At 39.5% G+C, this 18,123-nt stretch overlaps 1 protein-coding gene across 23 annotated transcripts in view; it reads left to right on the forward strand.

The window, feature by feature from the left end:
- The window catches only part of ARPP21 (cAMP regulated phosphoprotein 21), a 144,488-nt gene that overhangs the window by 55,536 nt on the left and 70,829 nt on the right, over positions 1–18,123 (forward strand). For 15 of the 23 annotated variants that reach the window (XM_036332942.1, XM_036332943.1, XM_036332940.1 and 12 more), the window contains exons 10-11: positions 10,809–10,917; positions 12,846–12,947. The exons of 3 other annotated variants lie outside the window; for them this stretch is intronic. In XM_036332942.1, the coding sequence (XP_036188835.1) occupies positions 10,809–10,917; positions 12,846–12,947 (211 nt within the window). Of the gene's footprint in view, positions 1–10,808; positions 10,918–11,297; positions 11,389–12,845; positions 12,948–18,123 lie in introns of those variants that run through there. 5 more of the 23 variants (XM_036332953.1, XM_036332954.1, XM_036332957.1 and 2 more) reach the window with 2 other exon arrangements.

An 18,123-nucleotide genomic window follows, 5' to 3' on the forward strand; every position in this document is an offset into this window, starting at 1 on the left:
TGAAGTGGAGAATATTTAAGAGCCCTTGAAGCTTCAGAATTATCGGGTCTTGTGGTTGCATTCTACTTTGCTGGCAAAATACATTTTATTGTTTATCAGCTTTCCACTTCGATTGTTGGCACCCGTGCCTCCTGTTTTGAACAGTCATAGAAAGAGAAAGGTCACTGTCCTTTAATCCTTCACATCTTCCCTCTCCATCAGATACTCTGAGTTCTTGCTGTTGTTGTTGCTTTTAATTCTCCATTCTGTATTGTTTTTGTGACTTTCAGATGCCACACACTGATTGCAAAGTAGGCAAGCAAGGAACTATTTCATTTTCGTTTGTTTTTCTCCTCTTTCTCTAAAAGCCCATAACAGAAAAGCCCATAGGTTAACTAGACAGTTTGATATAGTTTCCACCAATACAGATAGTACATTTATTTTTTCATGCACACTCATTTTGCAATCACATGGTCATGAATATTAGTAGCCACGTTTGAGATCTGTTCTCTTGTAGAATTTACTGCTATCTGGTTGATCATGAATGGAGATTTTAAGGTGACATTCGCCATATTGTGTTTTTCAACCTTTAGTTCTAGCTCTCTTTCCCCAGTATATTGCCAGAAGTAGGTTTCACTCTCTAGCACTTTGAAATGCTTTCGATTGGAATTCTTTGTTAACTGTCAGATTAAGTGTCAACACCAAATGAGCCTCTTGGAAATCTGGGGCGGAAGTATTAGGCTCTGAGCTATTTTGGTACCGCAAACAGTATTTATAATGCATATACTCTCTATAATGTTGCTTTTTTGACACTCAAGATTGAGTCTAAAAAATGTGAACAGTGGTTTTATAAACACTATTTAAATGCTACAAATAGAAGAGTCTGATTTTATATGAGATGTTTTACCCTTCTCTTTGTCTCTCTTCCTTGATCTACACTTTCTCTGGCTTTTTTTTAATGTTTTTAAGCCCAGAACAGCTCATGGATCATTTATTAAATAATATTTTTTTCACTCCCTTTCCTTTTCTTCAATCTAGAGAAAGGATTCATGTCCAGGGTATATCTTTTGGAGACTAAAAACCATCTACTTGCACTAGTGCTTTCCAAAGGGCTAACATCAGTCAAGGGCAAAACCCCACATGCATCGGAATGTTTCTGCATATGTCAGAGTAACTGTCTAACTAGTCCCGGATAATTTGTATGTTAAAAGGTTGTCATCTCTTGAATATTCTTTCTTGAATATTCTTGAATTGTCTTTGACATCCACCCACTGTCATTGCCTTAAATCCCCTACTCTAAAAGGACACAGCAAGAAAGGAAAGAGCAAATCCACTGAAGGAGAGTGGTCACAGGTCCCAGACACCCTGAAACAAGAAGAGTGGTCTAAAGGCAGAGGTTGGGGGGCACCAACAGAGTCTAGTGCTCAAGAACTCAGTGCCCTGATTCCTAAGAAGTGCAGACCTAGGTATTTGATGAGTGATCTTAGTGACTTTAGTACTTTGCTTGCCTGTTTGTTACAGGACACATGGTCAGCTGAGCTGGTTATTAGGTGAATCAGAAGAACCATAAAACTTGTTCTAGCACTAAGTAAAGCTTCTCTCTAGGTGAAGCAGTTGAGCCCAGGTGATTTTGTTCAGAATCTTGAAGTGACAGATGGTTATTGCACTAGGAGGTAGGATCATGGGATCTCCCACCTTCTCAGTGGGCCGATACAGAGAGGGGCGGACAGCAGTGCATCAGAATCTATGGACATCAGTTCTCCTTCATATCGGAAGAGGTAAAGGCTTAAAATGGGAATCATTAGTCTTTGACCCCCTAGCCAGTGGTCAGCAAACTGTGGCTTGCGAGCCACATGTGGCTCTTTGGCCCCTTGAGTGTGGCTCTTCCACAAAATACTGACTTCTGAGCATGGGCCACGAAGTTTCAATCTCACTGTACGTGCGTGTCCGCACGTGGTATTTTGTGGAAGAGCCACACTCAAGGGGCCAAAGAGCCGCATGTGGCTCGCGAGCCGCAGTTTGCCGACCACTACCCTAGGCATTTCATTCCCTGAAAGTAATTGCATTTTTACCAAAACAAACAGAAAAAACACCATACTTCCCTCCCACGTTTATTACATTTCTTCACCTTTGGCTGTGAATAAACAGAGTGGAATCCTCACATGGATGCTTGCTTGACAGTCCTCTGAAGAAGGCCAGGTACCTCCTGGACATCCATGAGTGGCTGATTAGCATCTTGTCGTTTCTAAACATGTCAAATTTCCTCTGCGCTTTTTATAGGAAGGACATTGAAAGTCATCTGACTTGAGGTCAAAGATCAGAAACCTAACTGAGAATTGCATTGCTCTCAAGAAAAACAATGAAGTTTTATTTACTGAACAACCTCGTATTTTAATCAATACTCAGGCTCAAAGTAAGACATATGTTAACATTGGTCCAACTGCATATCATTTCTCTCAAATATTATATTTTCTCATATTATTATTCTCAAATATCTCAGAGACCATAAGGTTGTATAGATGAGATAGGTAAACCATGGAGATATGGTGAGGAGAGAAAATATGTTTGCTGTATTCCTTTCCCCACTTGAAATAATTTATGAGCCTTTGAGTGTCAGATGTGTAATTTCCCACTTAATTTTGGAAATGAAATATGCATGTGCCTTCTGTAACGTTAGTATTCTTACTATAACATTTTTTAAACAAAGTTTTCCCATGGAATAATGATACTTTTTAAATTTTTATTTTTTTAATCTTACAACATTCGAGGTAGATAAAGCTGAACCATTTTACAGGAGCAAAAACTGAGATTTGTGTCTTGATCTTTCTTACCTACTCAATTCACAGAACACCAACACTAAAACCACTGCTCCCGGCCCTCAGCCATGACTCTTCTCCTAAGATTAGGAAAACAACAACCAATCTTAATAGAGTAAATTCTCTGAAATGATGATAAGATCCCCAAACGCTCTTCTTTCACCAGTACCCATTTATTTCCTTACAGCATCCTAATTTGCATTTAATTATTTTAAAAACTGAACAGAGAACTCAATTCAACAGAGAACTCAGTATATGTTTATACTACGGTGAATGTTAAAACTATGACACCAACAATACTTTGGGAATCACAGAACCCACAGGATTAAAAATTGTCCTTCTCAGGTGTTCCATATGGGCTGCCAACAAAGAAGCATAGACTTTGAAATATGCCCATCTTCTGTTTATAGTTTGAGGAACCAATATAATTTTGGTCAGGACTCTGTGTGTGTGTAAGTATGTAAAAACATTATCTGTGTTTAGAAAAAGGTTCACTGTACATGTACATGCTACATATAGTATTGCCCTAAACATACAAGAGTAGTGGAGGGAGCGAGATGGCTGTGGGTTGGTTCTCCATCTACAGCTGTGCTTGTGTAGGCAGCAGAATGAGCCTCAGATCCTGAGAGCTTCCTTCATGGCTTCTAAGTCATAGGAATTGGCAGTCATTTCAGCACGTGGGAAAAGTTTTAGGACATACTTGTAGGTGAAAACACGGTTGTATACAATGAAAAGCTGGTCTGTGTCTTACTGATCTTAAGATTTCTGTAAGTGGAAAGAGGCCGTTAGCATATTACCGTGGCCGTAGGAAGGAGATAATTAGGGCTTAGAGTAGATTTAAAAAAAAAAAAAGTTGTAGTTTATTGGTCAAAGGTGGTTGTTTTCCACTCAGTTGTGTACTTAAATGCTAGACTGTAATTATTGATACAGATCTTCAAACAACAAATTGGAATCTACCAAGAGAAGCGGATAGCTACCTAATATGTTTTATGCCCCAACCAGACTCCTTCCAACTTCTCAGCCTTTCTAGATTCCACAACATTCCCAGGGGGACATAGCCCCAAACTTCCTCATCTCTACTTCCCAACCTCCTGGCCTTCAACCCAGAAATATGAACACATAGCATTTCTTTATACATACAAAAATTATCAGTTAATTCTATGTCAATTAAAACACACTAATCATTCTGCACCTTCTCAGCAAGTAACAATATAATATTTGCATATAAGCTTAAATTGAATACTTATTTACACACCATTACAATATACACTGAGTGGCCAGATTATTATGACCACCCCATCAGTACTTGACACTTCCAAAAATACTGAATATTGAAAACTTCCTAAGCAAATACCCTCAAAGTTTTATTATTATTATTATTATTTGCATAACTAATTCACTTCATTGTACTGATGGGGTGGTCGTAATAATCTGGCCGGTCATAATAATCTGGCCACTCAGTGTATATACAAGCCGAAAGCCTTGAATGCCAAGAAACAATAGTCATATTCCACAACTTTCAAGGAACATGTTACTTTAAGAAAATGGTTACTTGTTTATTTGGAACTGATGAATCAAACCATTATTTGAGTATCATAGATTGGCTCTATCCTAATTAAGGTTAACACTAATGTAAATGTCAGTTCAATATCCATTGGTGGACTTTTAGATCTGGGCTACTCAGAAAAATGTAAAAAGTGCTAAGAGTAGCTTGTAACATTTACTGAGTGCTTTGCTAGTGCCTGGCAGTGGCTTGGCACTTTACTGGCATTGCTGTGTCTAACTTAATCCCCCTAAGCCTTTTGAAGTAAGTATTATTACTTTCCTTTTTTTTTTTTTTTTTTTACAACAAAACAAACAACACTTCTGTCATAGGGATGTTAAGAAGCTTGCAAGAAGTCACACAGTTAGTAAGCTGCAGAGCTGAAAAGACACAGTAATGGATGTTTTGAAAAGCCACATTCTGTTAGGCTTGCCAATCAGCAATTTCTGTGTCAATTGTTTAAAACTTGGCTTAATTTTCAAAGTGTTGCTATGTTACATTTAGTATGATCGTTCGCGTCCATTTTATGTCAAGTTGTTGGGTTGTGCTAATATGCATGGTGTTTTGTGGGGAGTAGAGCTTTGAGTCATTGGATATATTAATGCTACTTCCTTTTAAAGTTCATATAATATTTTTAATGATTTTCCTATAATATTGAAATGAAAGAATGGAGCGCTTAAAGAGAAGACAGTATCAGTATTAGCCCTCTTTTAAAAAAAATATTTTTATAGATTTCATAGAGGAAGGTTGAGGGAGAAAGATAGGAATATCAATGATGAGAGAGAATTATTGATTGGCTGCCGCCTGCACGCCCCACAACCTGGGCATGTGCCCTGATCAGAAATCGAACTGTGATCTCATGGTTCATAGGTTGATGCTCAACCACTGAGCCAGGCTGACTGGGCAGCCTTCTTCTTTTTAAATGTTTCATTTATGGAATTTCTCAATGTATAGGCACACTTGTAGCAATATGTCTGCTTTGTGAAGCTAAGTAGATCCAGCTGGTGTGTAAGCCTCTTTAGTATTGTTGCTGATACTGGGCTCCATACAGTTCAGAAATGGCCAGACTCACAAACAGGTAATATAATATCCCAGGTCTTGTTTGCGTGTGATTTATTTCTCTTTTTCAAATTACACATTTTCTCCTTTATCCCTTATCCCTCTTATTTTTTTTATAACATTATAATTTAGATTTTCCCTTTAAAAGGAAGAAAAAGGTTGAGATTGGACACTCTCACCTAGTTATTATCATTAGTAAACGCTTGTTTCTATGCATATAGATCAACAAAGACATAGCAATAAAATTTGTTTGCTTGCTTATTGGATTATATATATTGGAAGGTCTTAATGTAATAAGCCCAAGACCAGAAGCAGGGACCATAATTAATCCTGTTATTTTTTAAAGTAGCAGAGCAGCAGAAAGTCTAAGAATTGCTTTGGCAAAATAAAACATTTTTAGCTGATTATAAAATAATATAGGCCATGAACGAAAATTTAGAAACTATTCAGAAAGTAAGAATGTTTTCATTGTTCATAATCCAGTGATTAAATACAAACCACTTTGAAATTGTTGAATTTGTTTCCTATCTTTCTAAACTAATCGTTTTTGTTAATTTGTTGTTCTGAAAAAACTACATGTTTATTATAATAATCAGAAGTATATCAAAGGTTAGCCGTAAAAGTTACTCATTATCTCACCATCCAGAGACAGTCACTGCTACCAGTGTTGTTATTATTATATATTATAGTTTCAACAAACCTAGTCATGGTACAACTTTTAAAAATTGCTTTTCTATGTTAGTAAAGTATTGAATATCATTTTATAAAGTTGCATATTACATATGGAGATATTTTAAGTTACTTAATCCACCATGGATTTCTACTGTTTTGCTGCCGTGATCAATGGAACTGTGTATTAATTCATTACTGTTTCCTATGATTTCAGTCTTAGAAATAGAATCACTGTGTCAAGGAGGGTTGACACTTTCAAGCCTCTTAATACCCATGGCCAGTGTGCCCGAGCAGTGGTACCAATTTAAGAGGAGGTGTCTTACTGACCCTTGTGGCCTTTGAATATTCTGCTTCATTTTGTTGTTGCTCATGAATAGCCTTATATTTGAGGAGGGTCAGGGTGTATCCTATGCTAGTTTGCATGTCTCTGTTTATACACACAGTACGCAATCAAAATAGAGAAGAATAAAATGAACTTTTCAAAGGTGTAAAGAATTGAGAACATCCTTTTGAAAGATGCTAATAGAGGAAGCACTGGCTATATTGGATTGATAAGGTATAGACTCACTTAATGAGACCAAAATGGTATAAAATGACAAAATAATAGTGGAGATTATGAAATACTTAAAGAAGAATGGCTGGGCTTTGTTTTTTAAAGAAAAAAATCAGTTGTAAATATTTTAATTGAAAAATTTAAAGCATTAAGGGAAACTTAGATTCCTCTAATATGTTTGGCTTTAAGTCTTTTTGATAGATGTCTTGCATCATCAAAATCTTTATCCTGTTGTGTGCAGCAACCTTTCTTTATTAAAATATTTATGCATATTGATGACCATCTTTCAGTTATTCAGTATGAAATTCGAAGTCTTTGTACACCTCCATATTTCACAGAATTTTATTCTTCATTTGTGTGTAGAGAGAGGGAGAAGACAGGAAAAAAAGTAATAAATTTGGCCTCAAGAAACTGGCAGTGAGAGCAAACCATTGAAAATACTTCTAGAACAAAAAGATTTTAAAAATCATTATAAGAACTGCTCATCTATTTTAAGCTCAAAGAGAAGAACTCTAACTGTAATTGGAATTAATTGACTAGAAGAATTAATTGATTGATTGACTTACATAGTATTTCACTCAGCCACACTTCCTTTCAATTCATGAGCTGTCTAATAAGGAACAATGAGGAGTTAATTCTAATTTTTTTTTGTTACTCCTCATTCGAGGATATTTTTCCATTGATCTTTAGAGAGAGTGGAAGGGAGGGGGAGAGATAAAGAGAGAAACATCGATGGATATGAGAGAGACACATCGATTGGTTGCCTCCTACACGTGACCAGATCAGGGTTAGAGATCAAGCCTGCAACCGAGGTACGTGCCCTTGACTGGGATGAACCCAGGACCCTTCAGTCCACAGGCGGGCACTCTAACCACTGAGCAAACCCAGCTAGGGCGAGTTAATTCTAATTTTTGAAAGGTTTGGTTGGGGATGCCAGTGCTATCCACCATGCATGAACAAGGAATTTCACATGTGGATGCATGCTATGAATTGTGGGAAAACCTTGTTTTACATTTAAAGGGAAGAGTTTTTTTCATCAAGAAAAAATATTAAATTAATATTTTCTGCTTTTTGATGATGATACCGAGAAAGCTAGAGATAATAACTCATGAACTAAAATCCACGAGAAAAAAGAAATTTAAGCACCTGTAACACATGCCCATGAGATAAGTAGTAAACTCTAGTTATCAATACCTTCAGAAAGACCATGACATTTTGCAGCCTTGAGGAGTTTTTCTTAGCATTACATCCTTATATTGATACATTCAAAGTAATTTATTCCCATTTTTTTTAAAAAGGTACATATATTATTTTGGCTTCGTTCACTTTATGGCTAAGAAATAATATTGCTCTGATGTTAAATTCGTGATAAAAAGGATTTTTGGAAGGTATAATATAATGGTACATTATCAGTAATTTCTAGTTTAATCACATGCAATACTTCAGCTATGTATTATAGTTTTCATGAGTTTCATCTGCAAATTGCTCTTTAGCTTTTAGAGTCATGGATCGTTCTCCATAAAACCGACCTGGAAAAATCTTATTAGGTTTATTTTATTTCCTTTACACATACTTCAGATGGTTACTTCATAATCTCTGAAAATATTTTTGGAAAAACATGAAGTGGATTAATAATTTGGGATGTTGGGTTCTAATGTTGAAAAAATTTAAACAAGCTGTTTGAAAAGCAGTTATGGAAAATGTGCTTTGCATAATTTATATCAGAGTAAGAAATATTCTTGCTCTATTACTTACATTGTTGATTAGAACAAATTCCTTTGACTACCCTTTACTTATGTGATGGGGCATTTTACTTAAATATATCCTGCTGTGAAAAACAGATAAATCAGCCTTACAAAGAAACGCAGATGAAATTTCAAAAATAGTGTTTGAATAGCTCTCTCCTAGATATGACACTCTAAACCAGCGGTTCCCAACCTGTGGGTCGAGACCCCTTTGGTGGTCGAACGACCCTTTCACAGGGGTCGCCTAAGACCATCCTGCATATCAGATATTTACATTACGATTCATAACAGTAGCAACATTACAGTTATGAAGTAGCAACAAAAATAATTTTATGGTTGGGTCACAACATGGGAACTGTATTTAAAGGGCCAGAAGGTTGAGAACCACTGCTGAGGAATTCCAAAACTAGAAAAGCTAAGATTCTTATTTCCACCTCTCTTCCAAAGATACCCTCAAATTTTTAAAAACTTTAATAACATGATTATTTTGGGTCCCCTTAAAGTGAAACATGGTTTTGATTTTTAAAGATCTTCTTATAATGATCTTAAAAAGATCTTATAATGATCTTATAAAGATCTTCTTATAATGACCTTCCTATCATTTGAACTTATGCTCCTACTAACCAGACTCTCTTCTGTTTTGTTTTATAGTTTTACAATGTATGACTGCATATCTTATTCAGTGACCCGTTGATCTTTTCCTTTAGTTGCATTGATTTACATACAGCTGGACTAAATTTTTATTCATGCATACATCTATTCATTTAGTTATTTAACCAAATGCCTCCCATATGCCAGGCACGGTTCTAGGCACTAAGGTTTAAGTATGTAAAAAAGAAGATTTAGCCCTGGCCAGGTAGTTCAGTTGGTTAGAGCATTGTCACATTTGCTCATCCAGATTGTTTTTAAGGTTTCACTACATTTTGATTGTGGTGGAAAACGTTTACATTGATCTTTAAGATGATGCGATGCAGGGTTTTTGTTTTCGTTGTGAGGTTGAAGGCCCCTGGCCCACTGTGTGAAGCATTAACAGAGAGGGACTGCACCATAGCTCTGCAAGGATGTGAATAGACCAACGCCTGCGGCTCAGTGGACAAGTCTATAAACTTGGAGCCAAAATGTCACTGAGGGATGGTTTATTTATCTGTAAAAGAGGCAAAATATACTTGTTCCTCATACATCAAAGTTGTATTGCAAGGCTTGAAAAAGAATGTCAAATTTTGCAAACATACAAAGTTCTAGAAGCTATAACTGGTATTATTCCAGTTTTCTGTTAGTATCTGTTCACCACTATTAGTATAATGTATGTATATGCATTTAAGGAAAGGATGAGTCCCACCAATATTTGAATTATACACTTCAATGAACTCATTGTTTTCTAAGTGCTATTGACTTATTTTGGGATCTATAAGGAAACGGTGGCATGCCCTTAATCACTGGTCACCCATATTGAACAACAGATACTTTGAAGTGGCTTCCTAATGACTGAAGGCATAATGAACCCAGTAGGGATAGAAAACCCACTGAGCTTCGCAAGTAATCCATCAGATATGACAGGGACACTTTAATGAGAGTCATAAATAACAACTGTTTCTAAGCCCAGGACAAATATTCCAGCACTTCCTCTGGGGAGGAACCCAAGCCCAAGTCATTCGTTGAGAAGTGCAGTGACGATTGTGGGAAATTAACAAGGAAGTGGAGCGCTTTCCTGTAATAATACAAAATGATTAAGAGGACTGGAAAAAAAAATCAATTGACTGATCAATAAGGTTTAACTGCTTGGAGCATTTTCCCCTTGCTAATCAGTCATTAAGCTGTTTAAACTAAATATTTCCAGTTTCTCCAATTACTGAACGGATTTACAAGACTTGGACAAGGATGTCAGAGCCTCCTGGAGCCAGATTCTAGAACAGTTATCAGTGGAGAAAGAAGGCAATAATTTATAAATGATCCTCTCTCAGTTCAGATTAAAAAAATTCTTTAACAGGAGGATATGCTGGGAATTGTCTCTCCTAGTTTCCGAACGTTGGTGAATTAATGTGTTACTCCCAAGTTCTAAACATGTAAATTTGTTAAATTTGTTCGAGAATGTGGGTGGGAACTTTATTTAATTCAAAAGTAATGGCGATCCACATCACTCTAGGGACATCTACACACTTCATATGTGCAGGCCTTTACAATAGTTTTTCAACTTCAGCCATGGTGAGCAGCGTGCAGCAAACAAGACTCCGAATTCAAACCAACCAAAGGGATTCTAACAACACCTGTGAAGGGACATATCATTACCTACCTGTATATTGCCAGAGGTTCTAGTATCAAAACCGCGTGTTAACTTTTTCTTTTAAAGTTGAATGCCACTGTGGGGGAAAAAAAAAACACTAAGAAATAACTTTAAACAGCAGGCAAAACTTTTTTATTGATATGTTTTACTTTGCTGGCAGACCAGAGCAAAGGTTTTGTGAACATTTAAAAGATGAAAAAGGTGAAGAATCCCAGAAGCGGTTTATCTTGAAGAGAGATAACTCTAGTATTGATAAAGAAGACAATCAGGTTGGTTCTCAAGTTTGAGAGTGGCTGACGTTGTTTTTGAAGGTGGGCTGACTGATGTTTTTGTCGTCCCTCTGTGGCCCCTTTCTTCCTCTCCCTAGCCCTTCCTCACCCCCCACCCCCCACCTCTGATACTACCATCCTCTCTCCAACCTCCTTGCCCGCCTTGCCTCCCCCTTTGGCATTCAATGGGGAGCCAGAAACCCATGTCCTGGTTGCTTTAGCCATGGCTCTGTGTTGGGCTGCATGGGTGGTGCTTGGCGCAGTTCCTGCTGCATGTGTTGGGGGTTGGGATGCCACTAGCTCCAAGCTGTTGGGAAAAGCTCTGTCAGTCGCGTGTGCAGATGTCTGTGTAACTATGGCAGTCCTTCCACTCCCTACAGCTTTGTCCTTCAGTTGTGCACAAATTGAGCTGGATTATCAAAACGGACCGCTGATCACCCGGTGTAGCCGTAAAGAACAAACCTTGTTATGGTGAGGACAGGTGGATTTTGCAACTACCCTACAGTCAGTCTTCACAGCAAAGAACCAAGTTCATGTTTTAGTCTCCCAACCCTCCTCCTGCCCATGTTTTATTGTCTGTGTAAATTGTCCGCTTGTTTGGCATGAACTGTAGCACAACTCTTTCTGTGTGTGTGTGTGTGTGTATGTCGCTTGTGATAAAACATTGTGTTGTTGTAGGTAGCCTGACCCATGGTACCTGGATAAGGGTGGAGATGTTTTACTAAATCTCTTCTCCAAATGGTGTGGGATCCAGAGCTATTTAGGGAGAACACTAAGTAAATGGCAAAAGAAAACAAGTTTCACATGCAAAAAAAGAACAGTAGAAAGTCATGTAAATGCCATTACACTTTGTGTCTCTGACAATCAGAATAGATTTTTTTGAAAATGACTGCTTTAAAACCCTTAAGGGCAAGATAATAAGCATCTCACTCAAGTTATTATTTTAATTACTCTCGGTGAGTCACGGGAAGGCAGTATGTGCGTCTCCGATGCACTTTAAAAAAAAAAAAAAAAAGAAAGAAAGCTGTTCATCATTTGTATCTCATTTCCTCCCACCACCACCGACACCACCACCCACCCCCGAGCTCCTCCGTGGCTCGAGTTGACTCTGAAACATGTGCCTGCGTCGTGTACTGAGTGGGTATTCGTTGAATGGATGGATGAACGTGGCTAGGGCAGAGCATTTGGTGAGGAATGGCAAGACGAAGATGGGAGGGCAGGTGAGATGCAGATTGTGGTTCAGATGAAGAAGAGCAGTCCTTATGCTGGGTTCTTTGAATGTTACCTTAGATGTCTAGATATTGACCCCGATCAACAAGCACATTTCAAATTTCATTCCTGCTTCCCATGCCAGATGCAATTCCCAGAATCAGTCATCGAGTGAATAAGAACATAAAATAGGATCTAGAGAAATAGTGCCCACATCTTCCTTCCCACCCATTATTTCTTGACTCCCTTGCTGGGTTTCTCCAGTCCCCAAGTTTCCGAAGCCATTTCTTCCCTGAGCTCCCTTGATCTAGCCATCACTTCCATTTTTACCGACACTCTGCCTCCTTCTGAGAAGTCAAAACCACATAGGTTAGCAAAGGAGACAGAGCCCATCACTGGTGAACTGTCACATAGCTGAGCTGGCTGAACACCTGAGGCACATCCGGGGACTTCCGTTTCAGAAACACCTGTGCTACTTGCATCCAGCAAGGAGGCAACCAGCATACATGCCCTGGCATTGCTTATCATGCGCACACAGCACACATAGCACACGTGCCCCGCCCACCCCGCCACAGCTTCCGCAGGGCCCAGAAGGAGTGAGACTTTTCATGCTCCATTTGTTTAAGTGAACATTTGTTATCCTCAGCTGACAGTTGCGAAACCGCAGACTTCTAACAACTCGACTTGGATAACCCTCCTGATTTCTTTCTTCTGTTCAGCAAAACAGAATGCATCCCTTTAGAGGTGACAGACGAAGTAAATCAATTGAAGAGAGAGAAGAGGAGTATCAGAGAGTGAGGGACAGAATATTTGCACACGATGTGAGTAGTTGTTTTAATTGCCTCTTTAGTGCGGTCCTTCCGTCAGCAGTAAGGCAGCCTCATTCCCCAGACAGCGAGCTGGCAGGGATGAAGGGAGCCGGAGCCAGGGAACACATCGAACTGCAGCAAGCTCCAGGTGTTTCTGGAAGAGGCCCGGGTTCAGGGAAGTGATGGAAAAGGAGCCAGGGGTTCACGCGTGTTCCTAGGATGTGACCGGTGTGGGAACTGCGGTATAATTTTGGTCAGTTCAATAGGCCTTGAGTACAGAGACAGGGTGCCAGGTTTGAAGAGATGCCTTCACGCCAATATTGGCCAGGAGATAGATGTCACCTTGCTGTCTTTTTCATATAAACACTGTGCAGTAGAATTAAAAGGAAGCGGAGTATGCTGATCACATGCACGCACAGAACTTTCTTTTTTCTATCTTTGTTTTTTCTGCATTCTTAGTAAGCATGGGTCTTTTATTATAGCAAAGTTAAATAGTGATACTCACCCCCCCCCCCTCAATTTCAGATCAGATTAGTTTTGTAAACAGTTCAAGAGAATGATGACAAAACAACCTCTTTTGTTCAAATTTCTACAAATAAGATGTGGTGGGGATTTATTAAACTGTTACTCACTCTGGTCAAAATAAAATGCAATTAAATTAGGTAAAAATTAATAGGTACCAAAAAAAAAGGACTGGATTTAAATGTAAGAAAATGAGAAGAGCAAGCAATTGCCAAAGCCATTCCATCCCATGAAATCATCTGGCAGCCTCCTATCATGTTGGGTCTGCCGTCTGCAGAAGTAGAGGTGTGGGCTCCTTTGTGTAGACTGGGCCAACACCTCCGGATCCACTGAGTCAGGTGGGGCATCTAACCCCCTGTTGCCATTTGCTCCTGGAGGCTCTTGCAGGGCCAGCCTAGTGACCTAGGCTTCCGTGCTCAGCCTGAAGGAGGCCTGCTGTCCTCAGTGGGTTCTAGCCCAAGCCAGTTCCGGGACCTCTAGCTGGTGCTGGGTCCTTTAGCATGAAGCTGCAGAGGAAGCAACACTAGCTGTCCATTCCCTTCACCTTTACACAGGTTTCTGGCCTCTCTTCCAGGTCCCCTCTGCTTTGCTTGGATATCTCACAATCAAATTGTGATGGGTGAATACTCTGGCTTAGAACTCTAGAATGAGGAGAGTGGAAGAGACAGAGATGGAGGTAGCCATAGCTGGATGATGTTTGGGTACAATACTAGAAAGATTCTGTACATGTGTGGACTAGATTGTTATTATGGTCAGAGTTATTGATGGTGCAGCCTGACACCTGGAAGGTCTTCAGTTGTGTTTGCTGGGTACCAGAATGAAGTAATGAGAGGATCTGTGCTAGTCCTGCTAGTGTAAGGAGGCCTCCTGTGGCCTGGAGGTGGCATGCTCTTGTCTGGTGACCTTCATGGAGAGACACTTTTCTGAAAACCAGTTCTCTCTCTCTCTCTCTCACTCTCTCTCTCTCTCTCTCTCTCTCTCTCTCTCTCTCTCTCTCACACACACACACACACACACACACACACACACATTTTCCCTCTTTACACTTCTATTCAAAAGTAAATACGAATTCAAAAGCAAATACAAATCACCCAGACAATGTGCAAGCAACATTATGCTTGTTTTCTCCCCAAAGCTGTGCCACATTGCCAGACACTCAAGAGCCAGACGACAGAAAACAGCATTGCTGATGCCTGTCTGTCCTTCGTATCTAGGAAGAGGTCATTACGGGGTCAAAGGGTCAGCATGACTTCCCTACGACCCTATTTAGCAGATTAATTGTAAAGGACTTGAGTCCCTGGTTAAAGATTGGAGGCGCCGAAACCGGTTTGGCTCAGTGGATAGAGCGTCGGCTTGCGGACTGAAAGGTCCCAGGTTCGATTCCGGTCAAGGGCATGTACCTGGGTTGCGGGCACGTCCCCAGTAGGAGATGTGCAGGAGGCAGCTGATCGATGTTTCTCTCTCATCGATGTTTCTAACTCTCTATCTCTCTCCCTTCCTCTCTGTAAAAAATCAATAAAATATATTTAAAAAAAAAAAAAAAAGATTGGAGGCAAGTGTTGCTATTTAACCATTTGTACACCATAAAGCACCTATAGATGCAAACGGTGGACCTTTTTTAATTAAATTCAAAATATCATGGCAGTTAACTGGTCAAGGCCTCTATGGCCACATGCTGCATTGACATTAAAAAAAATAACAGCAGACTTACATGTGAGAGAGCTTCAATGGCAAGCTATTGCCGTAGCCAACCCATTCCATGCAATCATTCGACATCCTCCTTTAAAGGCCATGGCTTCTTCTCTCTGTGAGCGTAGCGGTGTGAGCTCCTTTGACGGGCGCTCTGGTGGCCAGCATGTCTGGCTTTCCTAATTCAGCCTTGTTTTTGACACTGCTCTTCACCTGATCTCTTAGGGAAGAGGTTTTTCAATTGGCATCTTGCACTCAGAGGAGGTTTATAGATGGGCTTCGGAGATGAAAGTCCCGGAAATCATCTGCAAAATGCTATGTTCATGAGCAGATGTGCATTTTTCTAAGGAAAAGGTCTCTAGTGTTTATTTGATTCTTATAACTTTCATCATCCTGTAAAGCAGCGGTTCTCAACCTGTGGGTCGCGACCCCTTTGGTGGTCGAACGACCCTTTCACAGGAGTCGCCTAAGACCATCCTGCCTATCAGATATTTACATTATGATTCATAACAGTAGCAACATTACAATTATGAAGTAGCAACGAAAATAATTTTATGGTTGGGTCACAACATGAGGAACTGTATTTAAAGGGCCAGAAGGTTGAGAACCACTGCTGTAAAGGCTAAGGGCCACTCTTCCTCCCTCATCTGATAGCTCTATACGGAGACAATGCAGTCATACCACCAACGTTCCCTGGGTTAGCTTTTTATTGCTGCACAAAAAATATTCCCCAAATTTTTCAGCTTTAAACAAAACAATAATTCTTATCTCAGGGTTTCCATGGTATCAGGAGTCTGGAAGTGGTTTAGCTGAGTGATTCTGGCTCAAGGCTCAAGGTCTTTCACGAGGTTAAGGTCAGGCTGTCAGCTGGGCTGCAGTCATCTGCAGGCTCGATGAGTGCGTAGGTGCTTCCAGACTCACTCACATGCTGGAAGGCTTCAGTACCTTGCAGGTTATAGGCTGGAGATCTCAATGTTTATGATGCAGGCCTCTCCATAGGCTGTTGAGTGTCTGTGAGACATGGCAACTAGCTTCCCCCAGTGCAGGTGACCCAAGAGAAAAGAGATGGCCTGAAATGGAAGACACAGTCTTTTATAACCTAATCCTGGAAGTGACATGCCTCCCCTTCCGTTGTATTCTGTTGAACCCATACTCTGGCCCTGGTCCCAGGAGAGAGATATACTACACAAGGTAGTGAATACCAAGAGTGGGGATCATTGGGGGTTACCCTGCATTAACAGGATATTACTGTTCCTCCTCTGTTAACACAAACTCAAGGACATAACAGTAATATGAACTTTCTTGAATATATGGGTGTTGTCCCCAAAAAACGTATACACACTTTGAATAATTATTCATTCTAATGGGTTAAATCTGAAAAGAAAGAAGCATCAATTGAGCTACCCGCTGTTAAGTGTGTATACCTTTTGGGGGGACACCCTACATATAGTGACAAATCCTCCTATCACTTATACAAAGACAGGACACTTGAAGTAACCCTTCATCTCTGCAATTTCAGGTTCCCAAAGGATCATTGCTGCTGCCCAGACTGTTGAGGTCCACGGATAATAATTAAACTCTATGAAATCAATTATAAAACAAATGCAAAGAACCCAGCATAAGGAAACTAAGTCATAGACACCTAATCCCTTTCTTAGCTGGTCTTTAATATAGTGCTCTCATAATTTAACAACAGCTAATAAAGCCAGTTTTCCTTGCTAATTATTAAGTAGTGGAGTCGTTGAAACAAGTTGATCTATTTATATACTTAAGAGCCTTTTTTTTTTTCCTACTTGAAGTCGCAATGGAGAATTCTAGAGAAACATTTCCTGGTATTTGCACATCAGCAAAATTCAAATAGATTTTAAAATTTGATGCATTCTTGATAGTTTATAGATGAAATGTATTGTGATGTCTAAGGTGTGTGTGTATCTTGTGTGTGTGTGCTTTTTGTACATAGGTGCACCATCAGAATATCCAGCTTACTCTGGGATTTTCTAGAAAACGATTTTCAAACTCAGCTTGAGAACTTTGGCACCTTGAGGCAAATGTATTCATTATTTGAGAACTCAATTGTTCTAAGTCAGAACACAGAACAATTGAGTTCTCAAATAATAATACATAAGTGTATTTTGGTAGTCAGACGTGTTTGAAGTATAACTTGTACTTCCTTCAGCTGGCTTCTTGATGAATCCTGTGCAATGCTGCTAGTTTGGGGAAGGTTCATTTGAGAAAGCAATATATTTGAAAAAGACGTGTTTTGTCTGGAAAGTGATTTCTGATGTGTAAACAGGGCCTCGGGGCGGAGCGCATCCTGGCTCGCTTTCATGTTCTGGGATTCCTCCTCTGCGAGGACTGATAAGGGCACATGGTGCCACCTGGATTGGGGGTGGGATGTGGGAGAGAAATCTGTAACCCATTAGGCAAAATCATTTTCTCCTTTAAAAACATGAGCCCTTTATATCTGAGAGTGCGTGACAGCTTCGAATGCTGCATTAATCCCTGTGACAATTTTACCTTTCCCTGCTATTAAAATGTGCAAGTTATTAATACCACTTATTTTTGAAAGTTTATATGCATCAGCTACTGAATCACGGCCCATAGCCATTTCTGCGTTATTTATGAAAATGTGGTGGAGGAATGATGAGATGATTTTTATGACCTTTCCACAAAAATCAGAAAAAGTACTCTTGGGATATGTTTTAAGGAAAGGTGTTATTAACTTCTAAGTGCTCTATTATTTTTTTTTTTAATTCAAAGAGTTCAGGCTGCTTAACTTTTCCCAAAATGCCATTAGATTCAGGCATGTGAAGAGGTCAGAATGTCTTTGATCAACTCCTTCCAAGTAGTGGTAGAGTATCAGTAATTTCGAAACCCAGCCAGAACATTGTAAATGCAACTGACCTCTTCCCAGCCAGAGCTGAGCTGTAGTAAAGAACGGAATTCATAATGTATCTCGGAGACAATCTCTCTTTCC

The sequence above is a fragment of the Myotis myotis genome, unplaced genomic scaffold, assembly GCF_014108235.1.
Source record: "Myotis myotis isolate mMyoMyo1 unplaced genomic scaffold, mMyoMyo1.p scaffold_m19_p_13, whole genome shotgun sequence".
Classification (NCBI taxonomy): domain Eukaryota; kingdom Metazoa; phylum Chordata; class Mammalia; order Chiroptera; family Vespertilionidae; genus Myotis; species Myotis myotis.